Source organism: Drosophila simulans, chromosome 2R (assembly GCF_016746395.2).
Source record: "Drosophila simulans strain w501 chromosome 2R, Prin_Dsim_3.1, whole genome shotgun sequence".
Taxonomy (NCBI): Eukaryota; Metazoa; Arthropoda; class Insecta; order Diptera; family Drosophilidae; genus Drosophila; species Drosophila simulans.
Window position 1 is genome coordinate 4,894,152 of NC_052521.2, and position 16,353 is coordinate 4,910,504.

The 16,353-nt window shown below is 47.1% G+C and overlaps 5 protein-coding genes across 6 annotated transcripts; 3 read left to right on the forward strand and 2 right to left on the reverse strand.

The window, feature by feature from the left end:
• Positions 1–270: 270 nt before the first annotated feature.
• Positions 271–900, forward strand: LOC123327088. Its single transcript, XM_044922483.1, has one exon. It carries the CDS (start codon positions 271–273, stop codon positions 898–900), a length of 630 nt encoding a protein of 209 aa, XP_044778418.1.
• A 1,511-nt stretch (positions 901–2,411) lies between these two features.
• Positions 2,412–9,232, reverse strand: LOC6733388 (zinc-type alcohol dehydrogenase-like protein C1773.06c). 2 transcript variants are annotated; one of them, XM_016167330.3, is made up of 3 exons: positions 9,008–9,232; positions 3,460–4,296; positions 2,412–3,392 (listed from the first exon to the last, which is right to left on the reverse strand). In XM_016167330.3, exons 2-3 carry the CDS (start codon positions 4,185–4,187, stop codon positions 2,975–2,977), a joined length of 1,146 nt encoding a protein of 381 aa, XP_016026313.1. In that variant the 5' UTR covers positions 4,188–4,296; positions 9,008–9,232; the 3' UTR covers positions 2,412–2,974. The 2 variants fall into 2 exon arrangements, with proteins under 2 accessions (XP_016026313.1, XP_016026312.1); XM_016167329.3 differs by lacking the exon at positions 9,008–9,232 and adding an exon at positions 5,364–5,644.
• A 518-nt stretch (positions 9,233–9,750) lies between these two features.
• LOC6733389 (cytochrome b5) lies at positions 9,751–12,209 on the forward strand. The gene is made up of 2 exons (XM_002080410.4): positions 9,751–9,978; positions 11,603–12,209. The coding sequence occupies exons 1-2, from the start codon at positions 9,859–9,861 to the stop codon at positions 11,885–11,887; spliced, it is 405 nt and encodes a 134-aa protein (XP_002080446.1). The 5' UTR covers positions 9,751–9,858; the 3' UTR covers positions 11,888–12,209.
• Positions 12,210–12,310: 101 nt separating this feature from the next.
• LOC6733390 (glycerol-3-phosphate dehydrogenase, mitochondrial) lies at positions 12,311–14,567 on the forward strand. The gene has a single exon (XM_016167586.3). It carries the CDS (start codon positions 12,311–12,313, stop codon positions 14,450–14,452), a length of 2,142 nt encoding a protein of 713 aa, XP_016026314.1. The 3' UTR covers positions 14,453–14,567.
• LOC6733391 (ATPase ASNA1 homolog) lies at positions 14,511–15,969 on the reverse strand. The gene is made up of 4 exons (XM_002080412.3): positions 15,744–15,969; positions 15,567–15,684; positions 15,041–15,481; positions 14,511–14,981 (listed from the first exon to the last, which is right to left on the reverse strand). The coding sequence occupies exons 1-4, from the start codon at positions 15,854–15,856 to the stop codon at positions 14,643–14,645; spliced, it is 1,011 nt and encodes a 336-aa protein (XP_002080448.1). The 5' UTR covers positions 15,857–15,969; the 3' UTR covers positions 14,511–14,642.
• Between the last annotated feature and the right edge of the window lie 384 nt (positions 15,970–16,353).

A 16,353-nucleotide genomic window follows, 5' to 3' on the forward strand; every position in this document is an offset into this window, starting at 1 on the left:
TTAGTAATTAAATAAAGCGGTAACTACATAAGTTACCATATTGGTGACCCCGCAATAAGCAAAATGCAGAACACCGGAGATTGTTTGCCTGCACCGCCAACTTCGCCTGACTCTGGAGAAATTCAACGCGGCAACAGCGCAGGCACCGTTATTCCTGTCGTCGAGTCGGTTGAAATCATCAAGCTACCGCCATTTTGGAAGCAAAATGTGCGGTTATGGTTTGTGCAGATCGAAGCGCAATTTCAATGCAGCCGCATTTCTTCAGATAACATGCGCTACTACCATTTAATCAGTGCTTTGGATGCTGATATAATGACTGAAGTATCTGATGTTCTGGCGCAACCCTCGGAAGTAAACAAATACGAGCACCTGAAGGAGATTATTATCAAGCGATTTACGGATTCGCCGGACAGACAGTTGCAGCGCGCTTTACTGGAGCTTGACCTTGGGGACAAGAAGCCCTCGCAGCTCCTTCGGCAAATGACAACACTTGCTGATGGTCGCGCGTCTGCAGACGCCTTGCGAGTCCGCTGGCTCTCTCAGCTACCGCAGCACGTACAACGGGGCTTGAAGCTCCTACGCTCAGCAACTTTGGAAGAGGAATCGGGTTCTTTTGTCATGGCTGCTGGGTCCTCCTCGGCACAATTCAGAGGTAACACCCGCGAATGCGCGCCGGCTGCTGGCACAAGTGTCGTGGACGACTTGAAACGCGACATCGCTGCCATCAAGGCCTCTTTAACTCTTCTGCAGAACATGCAGCCTCCCAACCATTCTCGCTCAGCCGATCGCAACCAGCAGCAACTCCGAGCACCACGTGTCTGCTTTTATCATGCCAAATTCGGACCTAATGCACGAAAATGCTCCTCGCCCTGTGCCTGGGTGCCACAGCAGGGAAACTAAAGAAGCTGTCACCTGTTCAGGCGACTGGCGCACTCCTCTCAAAGGAGTACCGACTTCACATAATCGATCGTAATACCCACATAAAATTCCTTATCGACTCCGGATCAGTCATCTCACTTATACCTGTTTCGATAATCAAAGGATTGCATCGTCGCAAAGCCGACTTCAAACTCTACGCGGCCAACACGTCTATAATTGATACCTACGGCACGCTAAATCTAACTTTTGGTCTCAACCTACGGCGTAACTTCACCTGGTCGTTCGTCGTTGCGAACGTCCAATCAGCGATCATCGGAGCAGACTTCCTCACGCACCACGGCCTCATCCTCGACCTCAAGGGTAAACGCCTTATGGATCCCTCAAAAGCTGTTTCGACCAAAGGAGAAGTTGCAGAAGCAAAACTCTACAACGTTTCTACAATCAACGTGCAAAGTTCCAGTGGAATAGATCGCCCGTACTCCAATCTTCTTAGTCGCTTTGTGCAGATCACACGTCCTAATGTGCCTTTAGCAACCCGCATTCATAACGAGGTTGCGCATTGCATTCAAACAACTGGCCCACCTGTTTTCGACAAGCCAAGACGGCTTACATGCGAAAAATTAAAAGCGGCACGCCGAGATTTCGATCTCTTACTCCAGTAAGGAGTGATTCGTCCCTCCAGCAGTCAATGGGCCAGTCCTATTCATTTGGTCCCCAAGGGGAGCAGCGAATGGCGTACTACTTGGGATTATCGCAAGCTTAATGCGTCCACTATTCCAGATCGCTATCCGATTCCCCATGGGGAAGACATTCTTCAACGTCTGCACGGATGCTCGGTTTTCTCCACAATCGATTTGGTGCGTGCCTACTACACCGTTCGGCCTTTTCGAGTTTGTCGTCAGTCCACCACGAGGATCCACCGCCTGACCAACAGATTTCGCAGCCACCTACACCACCGAGCCCTGCACCTGCAGCTCCAGAATTTATACCGTTACCTTCACCACCTGGCGAAGTCACTGGAGGGGGAGTAGATGTGGCGCCCAGACTGAAGCCCGGTCTCACGGCGAAAACAGGTACTAACGCCAAGACCTTTCATGGAGGACGATATCTTCTGATATCGTCAGACTGGCTGTCAGACTGGACACTGGAACTTCAGTCCGCCGCGCAACAAGCTTACGGCATAAAACAATAATATATTGTACTTAGTAATTAAATAAAGCGGTAACTACATAAGTTACCATAAAAGTTTCCAGAACCTTTAACTTAATTAACATTGTATTTTCGGTGGGCTAAAACTAGTCAGTCCTGAAACTAATTTGATATCCATACGTAAATTTTATGATAGCGATGATACCCTAAATACTTTTTGTAATCAAATGATATTGCCTACAATATTTTCTGACAAAATAAACAGTATGGTAAAGACAGATTAGCATATAGAGCCCAGATTAACTGACATTCTGTTACACCATCCGTAGATGCATCTAAGAAATATCAGGAAGAGCAATTGCAACCTAGATCAGCCCCATGGATTGATAGTTAATGGTTTTTATTTGTGAATAAGAGTAGAGTATAATGTTGGGTACGTAATGAGTACAAACATCAAGCAATTGAATCAAACATTTGCATCGCATGCGTAACAATTTCGTGTATAGTATGTATAACATTTATTTTGTAATCCGCTTTTGCTGGGCTTTTTGCTTAATCGAAAATCATTGAAGAAGCCGCCGGATCTCGACTCCGGCCAATATGGCGATGTGATGGGTGACTTTGCAAAAGTAGAATCATGGTGGTGGCTTACGAATAAAATAAATCACAATCTATATGTACATAATACTAAAAATGCCTAAAACGCTAAATCAAATGAAACGAGGAGTTCGTCTGCAGTCCAAAATTAAGGTTACAAAACAATGACCGGCTACAAAATAAGCACATTTCTGAATCCGCTTCGAGAGTGTCGCAGGTTGCAGGTTGTTTTGTCGGGTGTCTTCCGAATACAGCTAACAGATATCCATATTTAATGAGTTAATGCCTTGATGGGGAACCATGTCCTCCGATCTCGCTCCCTCCGCGACTCCGCGCGTCCATGCCTCGCCTACTCTATGTCGTGGAAGCGGAGAATGGCGCGTCCGGGTATCTCGGAGTTGCACAGCTTGGCGATGACCTCGGCCGCCTGCTCGCAGGGGAAGACGGAGTGCGGCGGAGGCTCGATCTTCTTGTTGGCCACCAGCTCCACCAGCTCAGCCAGCTGCTCGGCGGTGCCGTTCGAGATGGCGATGATCTCCTGCTGGTACTGCTCCGACAGGCGCGAGAACTTGGGCAGCAGCTTCTCGGCCACCTCGTCGCTGATCAGCACCACGCCGCCCTTCGAGAGGCAGTGCATCGAGCGGTGCAGACTCCTGGAGGTTGTGCCAAAGTCAATGACCACGTCCACGGCTCCGCCGCACACGTCCTTGGTGCGCTCGATCAGCTGCGGCTCGTACAGGCATTCGTTCCACTGCACCACGCTGACACTGGAAGGAGGAAGAGGATGTTACTTGGTTAGAGCATGACACTTCAGAGGGACCTCGAGATGCTTACTTTTTGATCTCTGTGGCCAGGCGGAAGCCCTCGTCCCGCAGACTGGCCACTGTGATGTCCACGTTGTCGGCTCCAGTTGTGGCGAAGTGATAGGAGGCGATGCGCACGGCCCAGAGCGCCAGGCCGCCAGTGCCCACGATGAGGATCTTGGGCTTCCGCTTCGGCTCCGTGGCAGCCCGCTGGCTGAGAATCTGTGTGACGACGGCCTGGGCCTTGAAGACGGCATTCCAGGCGACCAGGGCGCCCGTCGGCAGCATGGCGGCCACCTCCATGGGCAGACTGTCGGGAATGGGCACCACGTGCTTCAGGTCCGGCACGACCAGCAGCTCGGCATAGCCGGCTGGGGTCTCATCGAACGGATAGACGATCACGCGCTGTCCAATGCGCAGGCCACGGTTGTTGGCCTCGGTGATCTCGGAGCCCAGGGACTCGATGACGCCGGCCACCTCGAAGCCGGGAAAGAAGGAGCCCTCCCGGATGCCCTGGTGTGCGGGCGAGGACATCGAGTTCACCGACGGACAGTAGTCGCTCAGCTCCGAGGATACTGAGGACATGCTGGTGATGGAGTTGGCGCGATCGCGCCGACGGTAGCAGGCTCCGGCGCACACGATCCGGATGCGGGCGCCCATCGCCGGCGTGTCCTCGATGGGCACGAAGAAGTTGAAGACGCAGTTCTTGGCGCCTGGCCCGGGCGACTCAATTGACACTTGGCGGCACAGCTTGTTCATGTTGTGCGAACTGTGTGGATTGTGTGGATTGTGATGATCGGGATCCGTCGGCGGCAGAGCGGAAGTCAGGGACAATGAGTTCAGCGTCAACGAGGTATCTGTTGTTCCGCTGCAATCAGACAAAGGAATGGATACATCATATTAGAGGTGTTGCTAAAAATACCAGTGCAGGATTAAGTGGTCAATAAACTTTGCTTTTGCTTGTTCCAAGAAGATATATCTATGATTTTTGATTGAATATTCCTTTATTTGAAAACTACATAAAAATATGTATATCTCTGATTGCTTTTGATTGCCATAGCTTCGATTACGTATTACATATCCAAGGTCGCATTGCGTAGTTCTCAATAGTTTCAATGCCGCCTCATGATATGGCAGTTCTATTTCGCCTTTCCTATATATACGAACACTCTAAACGATTATCTTGATGTTCAATGCCAGCCACAATTCAGAGTTCTCGATGTAAATATCATTATTGTGGCTACTTTTTGTGTGCTGTAATTACAGTGAGCACATATCTGAAAGGTCAAGTATTGGACTTGTTGACAATCCAGACACGAATCACTCCACATCAATAAACGGACAAAAGATAAAGCTAGAATCGGACATTAGATTGGGTTAATATACAGAAAAGCCGGAAAGCCATGGTCATAAAGATATCAGATACAATGCGTAGGCCCATATCGGATATTAGTCTGGTCTGAAGTCTGGCACTTCAATTAGTTAATATCGATATCGCAGTGATAAGAGATGGTGACGAATCACATCATATCAGAGTTTGCTCCACTTGCACTTTCGTTACTTTTCTATGATTTCAACTCTGGAAGTGCTTAATGAAACCCATAAGGGATCAGTTTTTATCTCAGTGCACCAGCTAGCAATAAATGTCACATTATTTAAAAAAAATAAAAATTAAAATTAATTACAATTTACACAACGTTTTTTCCATTTTTCCTTTCTCGTTGGAATTTATGACTCAAAACTGTGAGTAAAATCTCTAAATTTAAGACGTTTTTAAAGTCTAATAAAAATTAAAAGAAATTCTAAAGTGTATATGCTTGCAAACTCAAGATATTTTCCCGACACATATTACATTTTCACTTTAGAGGCCATGGTAATTGGAAAACTCGATTGCGGAGAATGGGAAAATTCAATCAGCGTCGTTTAATAGTTTACCTCATTGAACTGAGCAAATTGTGCGGTTGACTGCATATATCGACCGGCATTTTGCTGTCCTCGTAATTGTTCTCTGTCAATTTCTTCACTTTTTTTCTTTTTTTTCCTTTTTTGCACTACTGCAACTCAACAGTGTTGTGTATTGCAAACTGGCTAACACTTTTACTTGTGAATTGGCTAGATTTTTCTTTAGCTGCACTCGCTTCTCAGCGTTTTTCCGACGACTTGACCAGCGCACTTCCAAAGAACATCTGAGCCGCTGCCACTCGATGCGCCAGCTAAAAAGCAAAAAAGCCGGTGACGAAATGGAACGAGTGGAACTCTCACACAGCCACACGCACTCATCACGCACAGGGGCGCCGCAAAAGGGTGTCGCAGATTCATCTATCCACCAAATAATATATGCCATTCGTGGGTTTCCATATAAGCATAACCATATATTTGGTTATTTAGGATAGTGCTTGTAAGGTAAAAAATTACTCAAAGGTTTACTAAAGATCATAAAATAAATCAATTAAATTCATTTATGCCTGATTACATTAGATTGCAAAATTTAAACTTAAGTTTAAATTTATTTTAGCTTCAAAACTCTGTTTATTCAACTTAGTAATCTCAAACCCTCTTGGTAAAAGCATCCGCACGCCACTGTGTGCTCACATACACGGCACGCAGGGAATGCGTGAAACGTTTGAAATGAGTGTATTCATTTGTGTGGATTGCATGGCCGCATTCGCATCTATAGAAATGCATTTCCATATTTTGTGAATTTCAGAGCATTTCACATTTATTTATAGACAACTATTACTTACACCACTGGAGAAATAAACTTTTCATACTATTGCTTTTGTTATATGTTTTGTATATATTTTCAAATATTCTGCTAATTGGCTTTTGAACTTCTTCAATTGATATGTAGATACATATGTAGATACCAGTTGCCCCCATATTGTAGCAGTGTACTCGAACCAGATTGTTGTTTATCTTTTGTTTACACATTCGAATTAACACGGAGGACGCAGTAGTCGAGAGAAAAACAAGCCCACAGGCAGAGCAATCAAAACAATTTAATAAAGAACAACAAATGCATTAGGCCAACGCGTGCGACAGATTTATGGCCAAAACAAAGTCCAGGAGCTGGCCAAAAACCCCTCCAAGAACGGAAGCCATCTAGAGCTCGTTGCCAAGTGGCCATCGGATCCGTTAATAGAACTTTCGATGACAAAATCTTCTTCTTAGAAAGCTGCTAGGCAGATCGGAGGAGGATGCCCCATTAGTCACGTCACAATTCCGATTCTCATTCTCGGCGGGTGGTAACAGATAATAGCTGGACTCCAGTGGAAAATGGAAAATATCGGCCTGCTTCGAGTGGAAATTTATCAAACGCTTGCCATATGCAATTAAAATGCGTCGTGCGGCCTTCAATCGAAAGCAAAATAAACAAACAACTTACGTATGCATGGTTTGTAGATACATAGATATTTACAGTGTTACTTTATGAAAGCGAATTTGCTAAGCTTTTCAAGTTCTGGGGATTTAGCTAAATCTAGTTACATATCTTCTTTTTGGTAAGGAAAATACTTTTTATCTCAATCAATGCATCAAGCTGTTAGCTTTCTGTACCTATGTATCTGTGTATCTACATATGTTCGTGTGTGCGCACCTCTAACTGTTTGCGATTGTTGTTGTTTGTGTTTGCGGAGCGAGGAACGGTGGATGTTTGCATGGTAATGAAACGTTGAGAAGAAACTGTTTGGAATAATGGGGGAGGGGGCAGGGGCAAACAAAACAAAACCAAAGTCATGTACACGTGCTCGCTGCATGATAATCACGCAGTGAGTGAGTGAATGAGAGAGGGAGCGCGTTGTTTTTCTTTTTTCTCCCTCACTCAATTTGCTTCTCTGTCTCGCTCGCTCCTTGGCGCAGCAGGCATGCATAAATGGGCATCCTTCCTCCGCTTTGTTTTTCTTCTTTGTACGGCCCACACAACAACAACAACAACAATGCGTAAATAAGCCGCTATAAATACGCCTTACATTTACGCAGTTACATTTTACACATTTGCATCCTGACCAAAAAATTTATGTACGTATATAAATATATACATATTAGTATTCATACATATGTATTAATACTTTTTGGGGTTAATCAACGGCCTCCAACACTGAGAAGAATTATTTTCATAATTAGCCAGAACTTTTTCAAAATGTTCAAAACAAGTTATGTACTTATGGGTGTTAACAACGCCTATATCAATGAATAAAAGTACATATTAACTTATTGTGCAAATAAGCAAACATAAAATATATAAAAACATAAAGAATGGCCTTTCTTGCAAAAACACAACAAAGGAATTGAAATTCGGGATAATGTTTACATATCATCGTTACACTTAACATTTATAAACTTTAAGACTTCGTGGTTAAATATTTAAGTTATTTAACCATCTGGTCGAAGGTGAAAGCGAAAGTGGCATGACAATTTCTTAAGCGAAATTCGCAAAAGCCACAATTAAAAACAGTATGTGTTCAATTAAAAACTGCGACTGAACGAACTCTTTTCTGACCAATTAAAATCCGTCCCTCGAAGATATGTATATCCCCCCTCGATAACCACGATCGCCTGATCAAAAGATCATCGAGCAAGCAAAATATTTACTGAATTATTTATTTATTAATTTTTTTGTTGCGCTTGAATTGAAAACATTTGTTGGTCAATTCCAGTCAATTGTATTTAATGGCGAAATCAATCGAGTCTAATGACGGATTGGCAATGCAAATTTAGCGGGGCTGTCGCGCCAGGAAAATGTGGACCACTGTCGTACGTTTTCCCCGCCCGTATTGGAAAATGTCGTCAATTATGCAGCAATAAGGCATAAAATTTAATTGAACCGGAGTGAACTCTCGTTGTAAAAAATATGCAGGAAAAGGGCTATTTTTAGAACCTTTGTGTGAGTGGGAAATAATGCCTTCGATCGCAATCAAGATCTGAGTTTCCGACTTTGTTTTTCTTGTATTCCTCTAGCACGTCAGTTAAGCGTGTGTGTTACTAATTTACAATCGTCGATTGCGTTTAAATGGGTTATAATGGGTATATATGTATATCAAACAACGCCACACCTAATTTTGGCATTATACTTCACTATTTTGACAAGTAATCAGTCACTTTTCGCCTACCCCAAGAATATCGCATATAGCCGCCCGCAATGGATACACAAATCGCTGGCTATTGGTTCGAGCTGTGCTCCTAACTCCTCTCCTAGGTGCTCCCCCGGCTGGTAAGTGTTTACTGGCCCGTCAAATCTCCAGGTGCTGATAACCCGGGAGCCTACTTTTGATACTTGCGAAGACACAAACAATCTGAATGATTTACGGGCCACTCGACTCAGTTTTGGATTGTCCCCCATAAGAGTTGTTTACCCACGGGGTTCCAGAACACGCGTGCATCGGGATCCAAGGGCATGATTGAAGTTGGCAAAACTTAATAACTTTCTAACGCATAAATCCCGTCACTTGAATTACGCATCAGCAAAGCGGATATGGTATATACATATACCACAGAAAGGAAGTCGGACCCAAGAAAATGGCCACCGCACGTAGGCCACTCCAGGATGCCAATTGCGTAATAAGGACTCGTCCGCAACTTACCCTTGTAAAAAAGCTAAAAGCGCTGCGTATCAAAAGCACACCCGCCGTCACTTATCAATATATATTTATGCTTAGTTTGTTGTTAACTTTAATTGCGCTAGTGGACAGCGCTGTAGCTTTTGGAAAACTCTTCACGATGCGTGTGTCGACTGTTTTTATTGAAGGAGCGCCGCAGCCGCACGGCGTACAGCAGGATACGTTTGACTTTGAAGTCTCCTTTGCCGAGTATGGAATAAAGGCAGGGCTTGAGTGTAAATACAAGATCCGAGTCTGCGCATTCGTCGCTGGTGGAACCAGTTCGCTGGGGTAGCGCTCTAAATACAATTTTATTAATTAAATGGTGCGCCTAAAATAAATTTGCTTACGAATTTTGTTCGTAAGTGTAATTTAAATCGTTTGTTTCCTGAAGGATTTTCTCACATTTCAAATGGGCGCCAAAATAAATGTGGTGTTTTTGAGCACTGGTCTTATCGCGCCCAAAAGTATGCAGTATTCTCTAAATGTCGAAAGTCAAATAGTCGTGATCCACTATACAAACGCATCGCCTAACCAAGTACGATATATTGTGTTGGGTGGTGTAAACAAATTATAAGCTTGATAAAGAGGTTATAAGCTATTATGTATTAAAATAAAATATAAACCGCATACCACGAACGATTTGCCTAGTCTAAACGGTCACTATTCGATATCGATAGGCGTTGGTGTAAACAAGCCATCTGGCTGCGCGCCAGTGTGACCGTCGGCCACCAGTTCTGTGAGACCGTGCGCCGTGGAGAAAGAGTACGAGGCTGGACAAATAGTTTTTCCGTGACACAAATCAAACGCGCAGTAGAAATCAACAAGTGATCACCATGTCGAGCGAGGGAACAAAGACTTTCACGCGGGCCGAGGTCGCCAAGCACAACACGAACAAGGACACCTGGCTGCTCATCCACAACAACATCTACGACGTCACCGCCTTCCTCAACGAGGTGAGAATCGCACGGAACACGTCGCAGCTGAGTGCCACCGCCCCGCACCCGCACCCGTTCCCGCTCCCCCCACTAAATGGGGGTCATCGGGTGCTATTAGGCCTTATCTGGGTTCCACTTGTCCCGATGAGCTAATGGCGTCGATGGGCCCAGCCCCAGCACAAGCACAAACCCACGTAGCCCACATGTAGCGACTCTAACTTGCATCGCGGGGCAATTAGGTCTGTACTTTGACCCCCGGACGGTAGTTTGACCTGCGTCCGGATTTCGCAGATTCGCTGCGACGTCGAAACTTCCAGCAGCCACTTTCGCCCAGCTGTCGAAAGAGCTCCACATGGCGAAACTATCCATTTGCATACATGTACGCATATCTGGGTACGCCTGTGTGTGTGTGATGGGCGACGAGGGTCAAGTGTTAAGCGAAATCCGCGTCTGCATTTGCATCTCATTTGATTTACGGACTCCGATTTGAATTCGGATTCTTATGCAAGTGCACCGTCAATCGACTGCCGCCGGCTCCGAAAAGTGGATCACCCTGACGCAGCAGTAGGGTCATCACCAAATCTATATATGTATACTACACAAGCATGCTATCTGCGGGATCGTGTATTCTTCTAAGATAAGCTCCGTGAAAATTCCGTTCTAACGATGACGTTGCACTTTAGGTACATGCTGAAAATAACAATAGTGAGGGTGACCAAGCGTCTCATTTATAATTCCATTCCAAAGTTTCAGTCCACCTATCGCCCGAAGCCATCCAGTCCATGTTTAAAACATGCCCCTAATCTGATCCGCTTGGTCCTCTGCCATCTACAGGAATAACATTAGCTACTGCTACCTTGCTATCTGGGTACAGCATCACCAGACAAATCGCAAATTAGACTTCCAGATTTCAGAGCGTTTTCTGGATCTAAAGAGATTTTAGGGGTTTTCAATATGATCAGAATATTTGAAAGAATCTTATTCAATGATGCAATATGTATGTTCTGATTTGTCATATCTAAATCAAACCAGCAATAACAACATAATCATCAAAATTAGATAAAGCTAAGTTGGACTATGTAAAAGTTTAAAGAATTGTGAAAATAATTATGAGATATGCATTATCTTCGATTCAATTGCACTCGGCAATCTCGAAAAGTTCGGTTAAAATTACTTTAGCTTATCACTCAGCACAATTGGGGCGTCACACCTTGTTTGCTTTTAATAGTAATTAATAACAATAATTACATCATACTTGCCCCGCGGCTTTTTCAGCATGACTCTAAGCTATAGTACAAAGTTTCAACATTATTATAATGGTACTATCAAAACGTAACTTCGCTCGAGTTCTGAAGATCAAAGTTTCTGTAACTTTATTGGCTTTATAAATGCCAAATTAAATCTGTAACTGGAATTGGTTAAGATATTTTTCCTTCCAATCCAACGGAAGTATATAAGATTACCATATAGCTTCCGCATAAACGGATGTTTCGAAGTATTCCCGACTTTAAACCTTGATACCATTACCTTCGCTGTCTGGTCCATATTCAATTCAGGGTCAGACGTCCATTAGCATTTATCCAAGACCAGCCAACAGTTATTTATGCGAATATTTACCTGGCTCTCTTTTCCTTCACGACAGCATCCCGGTGGCGAAGAGGTGCTCATCGAGCAGGCCGGCAAGGATGCCACGGAGAACTTTGAGGACGTTGGCCACAGCAACGATGCCCGCGACATGATGAAGAAGTACAAAATCGGCGAGCTGGTGGAGAGCGAGAGGACAAGCGTGGCCCAGAAGTCGGAGCCGACCTGGAGCACGGACCAGCAAACCGAGGAGAGCTCTGTGAAGTCGTGGCTGCTGCCCCTCGTCCTGTGCCTGGTGGCCACGCTCTTCTACAAGTTCTTCTTTGGCGGTGCCAAGCAGTAGGAGGAGCCACAATGCCCAGCAGAGACTTTCCAGCCCGCTCCGGAGTCGCTTAGTTAATCTACATCCACGGAGAGCTCGAGAGTCACATGAGGAGCGGGAGAGTGGAGCGGGAAAGCTTTTTATAGTAAATTTGTGCTAAGTTTTAACGATAATTTTTGGCATTTGGCGTTTTTGTACAACCCTCTACACGTGTAATTCCTTCAGACGGCGGGTCTAGACTCTAAAGTAATTTATCCCATTGATATTCCAACATTTGAGGCACCGAACGAAAACGATAAGTTTTATTCGCATGTATGTACATTAAACATATTTCCAAAAGCAAGCAAACCCGTCCAAATTTTTGTGCTTTCGTCAGATGTCAGATATATTGTCGACCCACGCAGATATAGTCCAAATTCGGTGTGTAAAGCAGGGGGTAGTACCATGGCCAAGATCATTCAGATGGCGGTGATGCTGGGCAGCTCCAAGCTGGGCCACGGCGCCTTTGGATTCGATGAAAGGCAAGCGGACTCGACGCCAGTGCCGCAGATGAAACGGGAACTGCCCACGCGAAAGATGTGCCTGGAGGCATTCAAGCGAACCCACTACGACATCCTCATCATTGGCGGCGGCGCCGTGGGCTCCGGCTGTGCCCTGGACGCTGCCACGCGGGGCTTGAAGACCGCCCTGGTGGAAGCGAATGACTTTGGCAGCGGCACTTCCTCCAAATCGAGCAAGCTGTTGCACGGCGGCCTCAGGGATCTGGAGCAGGCCATCTCGCGTCTGGACGTGGCTGCCTTTCGGCGGGTTCGCTGCTCCTTGCAGGAGCGCAGCCACATTGGCAAGCTGGCGCCGCATCTCAGCCAGCCGGTACCCATCCTGCTGCCCGTCCACCACTGGTGGCAGGCTCCGCTCTACTACATGAAGCTAAAGATTTACCACCTGATGGCGCCCAAGGCCACCAGGAGTTTTCAGTATCTGAGTGCCGACGACGCATTGGAAGTATTTCCGATGCTGCGACGCCAGGAGCTGTTTGGCGCCTTCGTCTTCTACGAGGGCCAGCACGACGATGCCAGGATGTGCCTTTCGGTGGCTCTTACAGCGGCTCGTTACGGAGCAGATATCTGCAACCACATGAAGGTCTCGCGACTCATCAAGAACAAGGATGGCAATGTGGCGGGCGCGGAGGCGGTGGACCAGCTCACGGGCAAGAAGTACAGCATACGGGCGAAGGTGGTGGTCAACGCCACTGGCCACATGAGCGACAGCCTCCGCAAGATGGAAGACTCGGAAGCCAAGCCGCTGTGCACGCGCAGCTGGTCCTCGATCATCGTCATGCCCCGCTTCTACTGCCCGGAGGAGGTGGGCGTCTTCGACCCGCACACGCCCACTGGCCGATCCATCTTTTTCCTGCCCTGGCAGGGCCATACACTAGTCGGGTCCAGCGATGAGCCTCTCAATCTGCCCGAGCAGGACACGCAGCCCACGGAGACGGATGTGCAGTCCCTACTGGATTGCGTTAAGCACTTTGTAACGCCCAACTTCGATGTGCGAAGATGCGATGTGCTGGCCGTTTGGGGTGGCTACAAACCTCTGCCCGTGCAGTCCGATACCCTGCACCACACTCGTTTCAAGAACCATGTAATCCAGCTGGGACCTCGAAACATGCTTTCCATCGTTGGTGGCACGTGGTCCTCGTTTCGGGTTCTGGCTGAGAAGACCGTGAATGCCGCCATCCGGTATGGAGATCTTTCACCGCTGCGTAAGGAATCGGTGACCGCAGAGTCCTGCAAACTGGACGGAGCCAGTGGCTGGAGTCCGAAGATGTTCATCCGGCTGGTTCAGGACTTTGGAATGGAGCGTGACGTGGCTGAGCATCTATCGAACACGTACGGATCGAATGCCTTCAAAGTAGCCGTCAGTGCGGACAGCAGTGGAAAGGCATGGCCCATTGTGGGCAAGCGACTTCACTCGGAGTTCCCGTACATTGAGGCGGAGGTAAAGCAGGGCGTTCGCGACTTCGCTTGCACGCTGGAGGACATGGTGGCTCGGCGACTGCGAGTGGCCTTTCTAAATGTGCAGGTGGCCGAGGAGATACTGCCGCAAGTGGCCAACATCATGGCCAAGGAGCTGAACTGGTCGCGAGATCAAATTAAAAAGCAGATCCGCCAGACGCGCACCTTTCTTAACTCCCAGATGGGCCAGCTGACCAAGGAGAGCGCCTCGCAGATGAACATTCCCATCAAGATGAGCGTGCGCCAAGTGCGCAAGTTTGCCGGGCAGTTCAGGCAAATGGATGAGAACAATACGGGGTACGTGTCGATTGCGGACTGCTGCAGGGCCATGAAAACGATGGGCGTGAAGGAGGTGCCCGTCGACCTGATGCACGATGTCCTGCGGGACATTGATGTCCATGCCCAGGGCAAGGTGAACCTGTACGAGTTCCTCCTGCTCATGTCGGCTATTGTGCAGGGCAACACCGAGTACCTGCGGTACGCACGGCTGTATCTGGACCACAAAAAGCAGATGCAAGGCAGCAACTTTCCCGCCGTAATGCAAATGGAGCGGGCCGGGGGCGGTCTTTGAAAGTATCATTCGTTGCAACCATTTCCTCTTTGGAATACTGCATCCGTTGACCATTGTCTACGCATTACACGTCGAAGCAATTCCCTTCGGGGATCGCTGCCTCAACTTTAATTTATTTTACGCACTTTCTGTTCACACAAACTAAGGAAGAAACTCTCAAACGGATGGGTAAAGGGTTGGACGGGCTATCCTATTCCTTGGGCTCTGCCTTGGGGTCGTAGGGTTTCATAAGGTTCTCGGAGAAGGAACGGATGCTCTCTGGGCCGCGCACCTCTTTCTCGAGGAGCGGCAACTTGGTTACGTGGAAGTCTTCGTACAGGTCGGCAATCTGGTCCAGGTACTTTTCCTGAATCTTGAAGCGGGAGGCGCACATGCTGCACGAGTCGTGCGACTTCTGCAGAAACAGCAGCTGGTTTACAATGATGTTGTGGACGTCAATGCCGCACTTGGTTAGCTCTTGCACGAGTCGTTCCGTCTCGTACAGCGAGAAGAACTCTGCTATGCACACGCACACGAATGTAGTTTGATCCTGTCGAAGGGAGAATGCGGATTAGGCGTTTCAAGAGCCAAATACATGTTTCTACATACTGGGTTCTTGAACTGTTCGTTGACCTGGGTGATTACGCGCAGCATGTCGTCCAGCTTCTGGGAGAGTGTGTCCGCGTTCACATCAGCCATGCCCAGCATGGAGACGAACTGTGACAGCAGGGGCGCCACCTTCATCTTGAGCCGCAGCAGCTTGCCCAGCCCCTTCTCCACCACCTGGGGAAATGCAATCAGACGTAGCGTGTGTCCCGTGGGCGCCGTGTCGAAGACGACTACCGAGAAGTTCATGCCCTTGACCAGCTTCATCACCTCCGCATAGCTCATCGCCTCGTCGATGCCGGGCAGGGCGTTGATCATCTCCTGCATGACGCCCTTGCTCACGCGCAGCGCCTCGTTTTCGCCATCGAAGTACTCCTCGGGCAGCTCGTTGAGACCGGCATTTGGGTCGATTTCCATGGCGAACAGGTTGTCGAAGCCATTAACCTGGGTTGTGGAAAAGGAATTCGCATGTGTTTTAGTTTAGCATATACAATGATAAATGACTTTATTTCCGGAATTTTCCACCAACCTTTGTGGGCACCTTGGTGAACTTCTGATCGAATGCATCCGATATGTTGTGCGCCGGATCTGTGGATATGATCAGCACGGATTCGCGCACTTTCGACAGCTGAACGGCCAGGCTAGAACTATAAAACGAAGATTAATTAGATCAACCGAGAAAGTTGGCTTGTTGTTGTTGTTTCACCTGCAAGTCGTCTTGCCCACGCCGCCTTTTCCGCCCACGAAGATCCACTTGAGGGAGTCCTGCTCGACGAGATTCTGCAGGCTGGGCTCCAGGGGCTCCAAATTGTCGGCCATAATGCCCACTAAAGCGAGACACGTAGGAATTTAATTGAAATTAATAATTGCTTGTAAGCAATGAATATGAATTCTGGAGTGCAGAGTGACCGTTCTTACAATGCATACGTATAAGTTGATAGGCACTGAAATCAGCTGATCACGAAGCACTGCCAGGGATGGAAGCTCATTTGGCGCCAAAGTAAAATTATTTGAAATTAAAATTTTGCTTGACAAAAGTGAGAACAAAACTGCTAGCGTTGTTTCAACATAACAACGTAACATAAGTTTCAACTAATTGTTATAACAATAGCAACATAACATTCAGATATCTATTGCTGCGTACAAGCTCAAAGCTCCGCTGCTTTTATCGTGCCTATTAAATGCACAAAGCGCGCTCGCAGCCCAAGAAAATCACAATAAGTGCCGCGGATGCTTGACCCGTCCCCGCGTTCCCCGCGCCCGCTCTACCCGCCACTGTTAATTGTGCAAATCGCGAGCTTATCAAAACCCAAGTG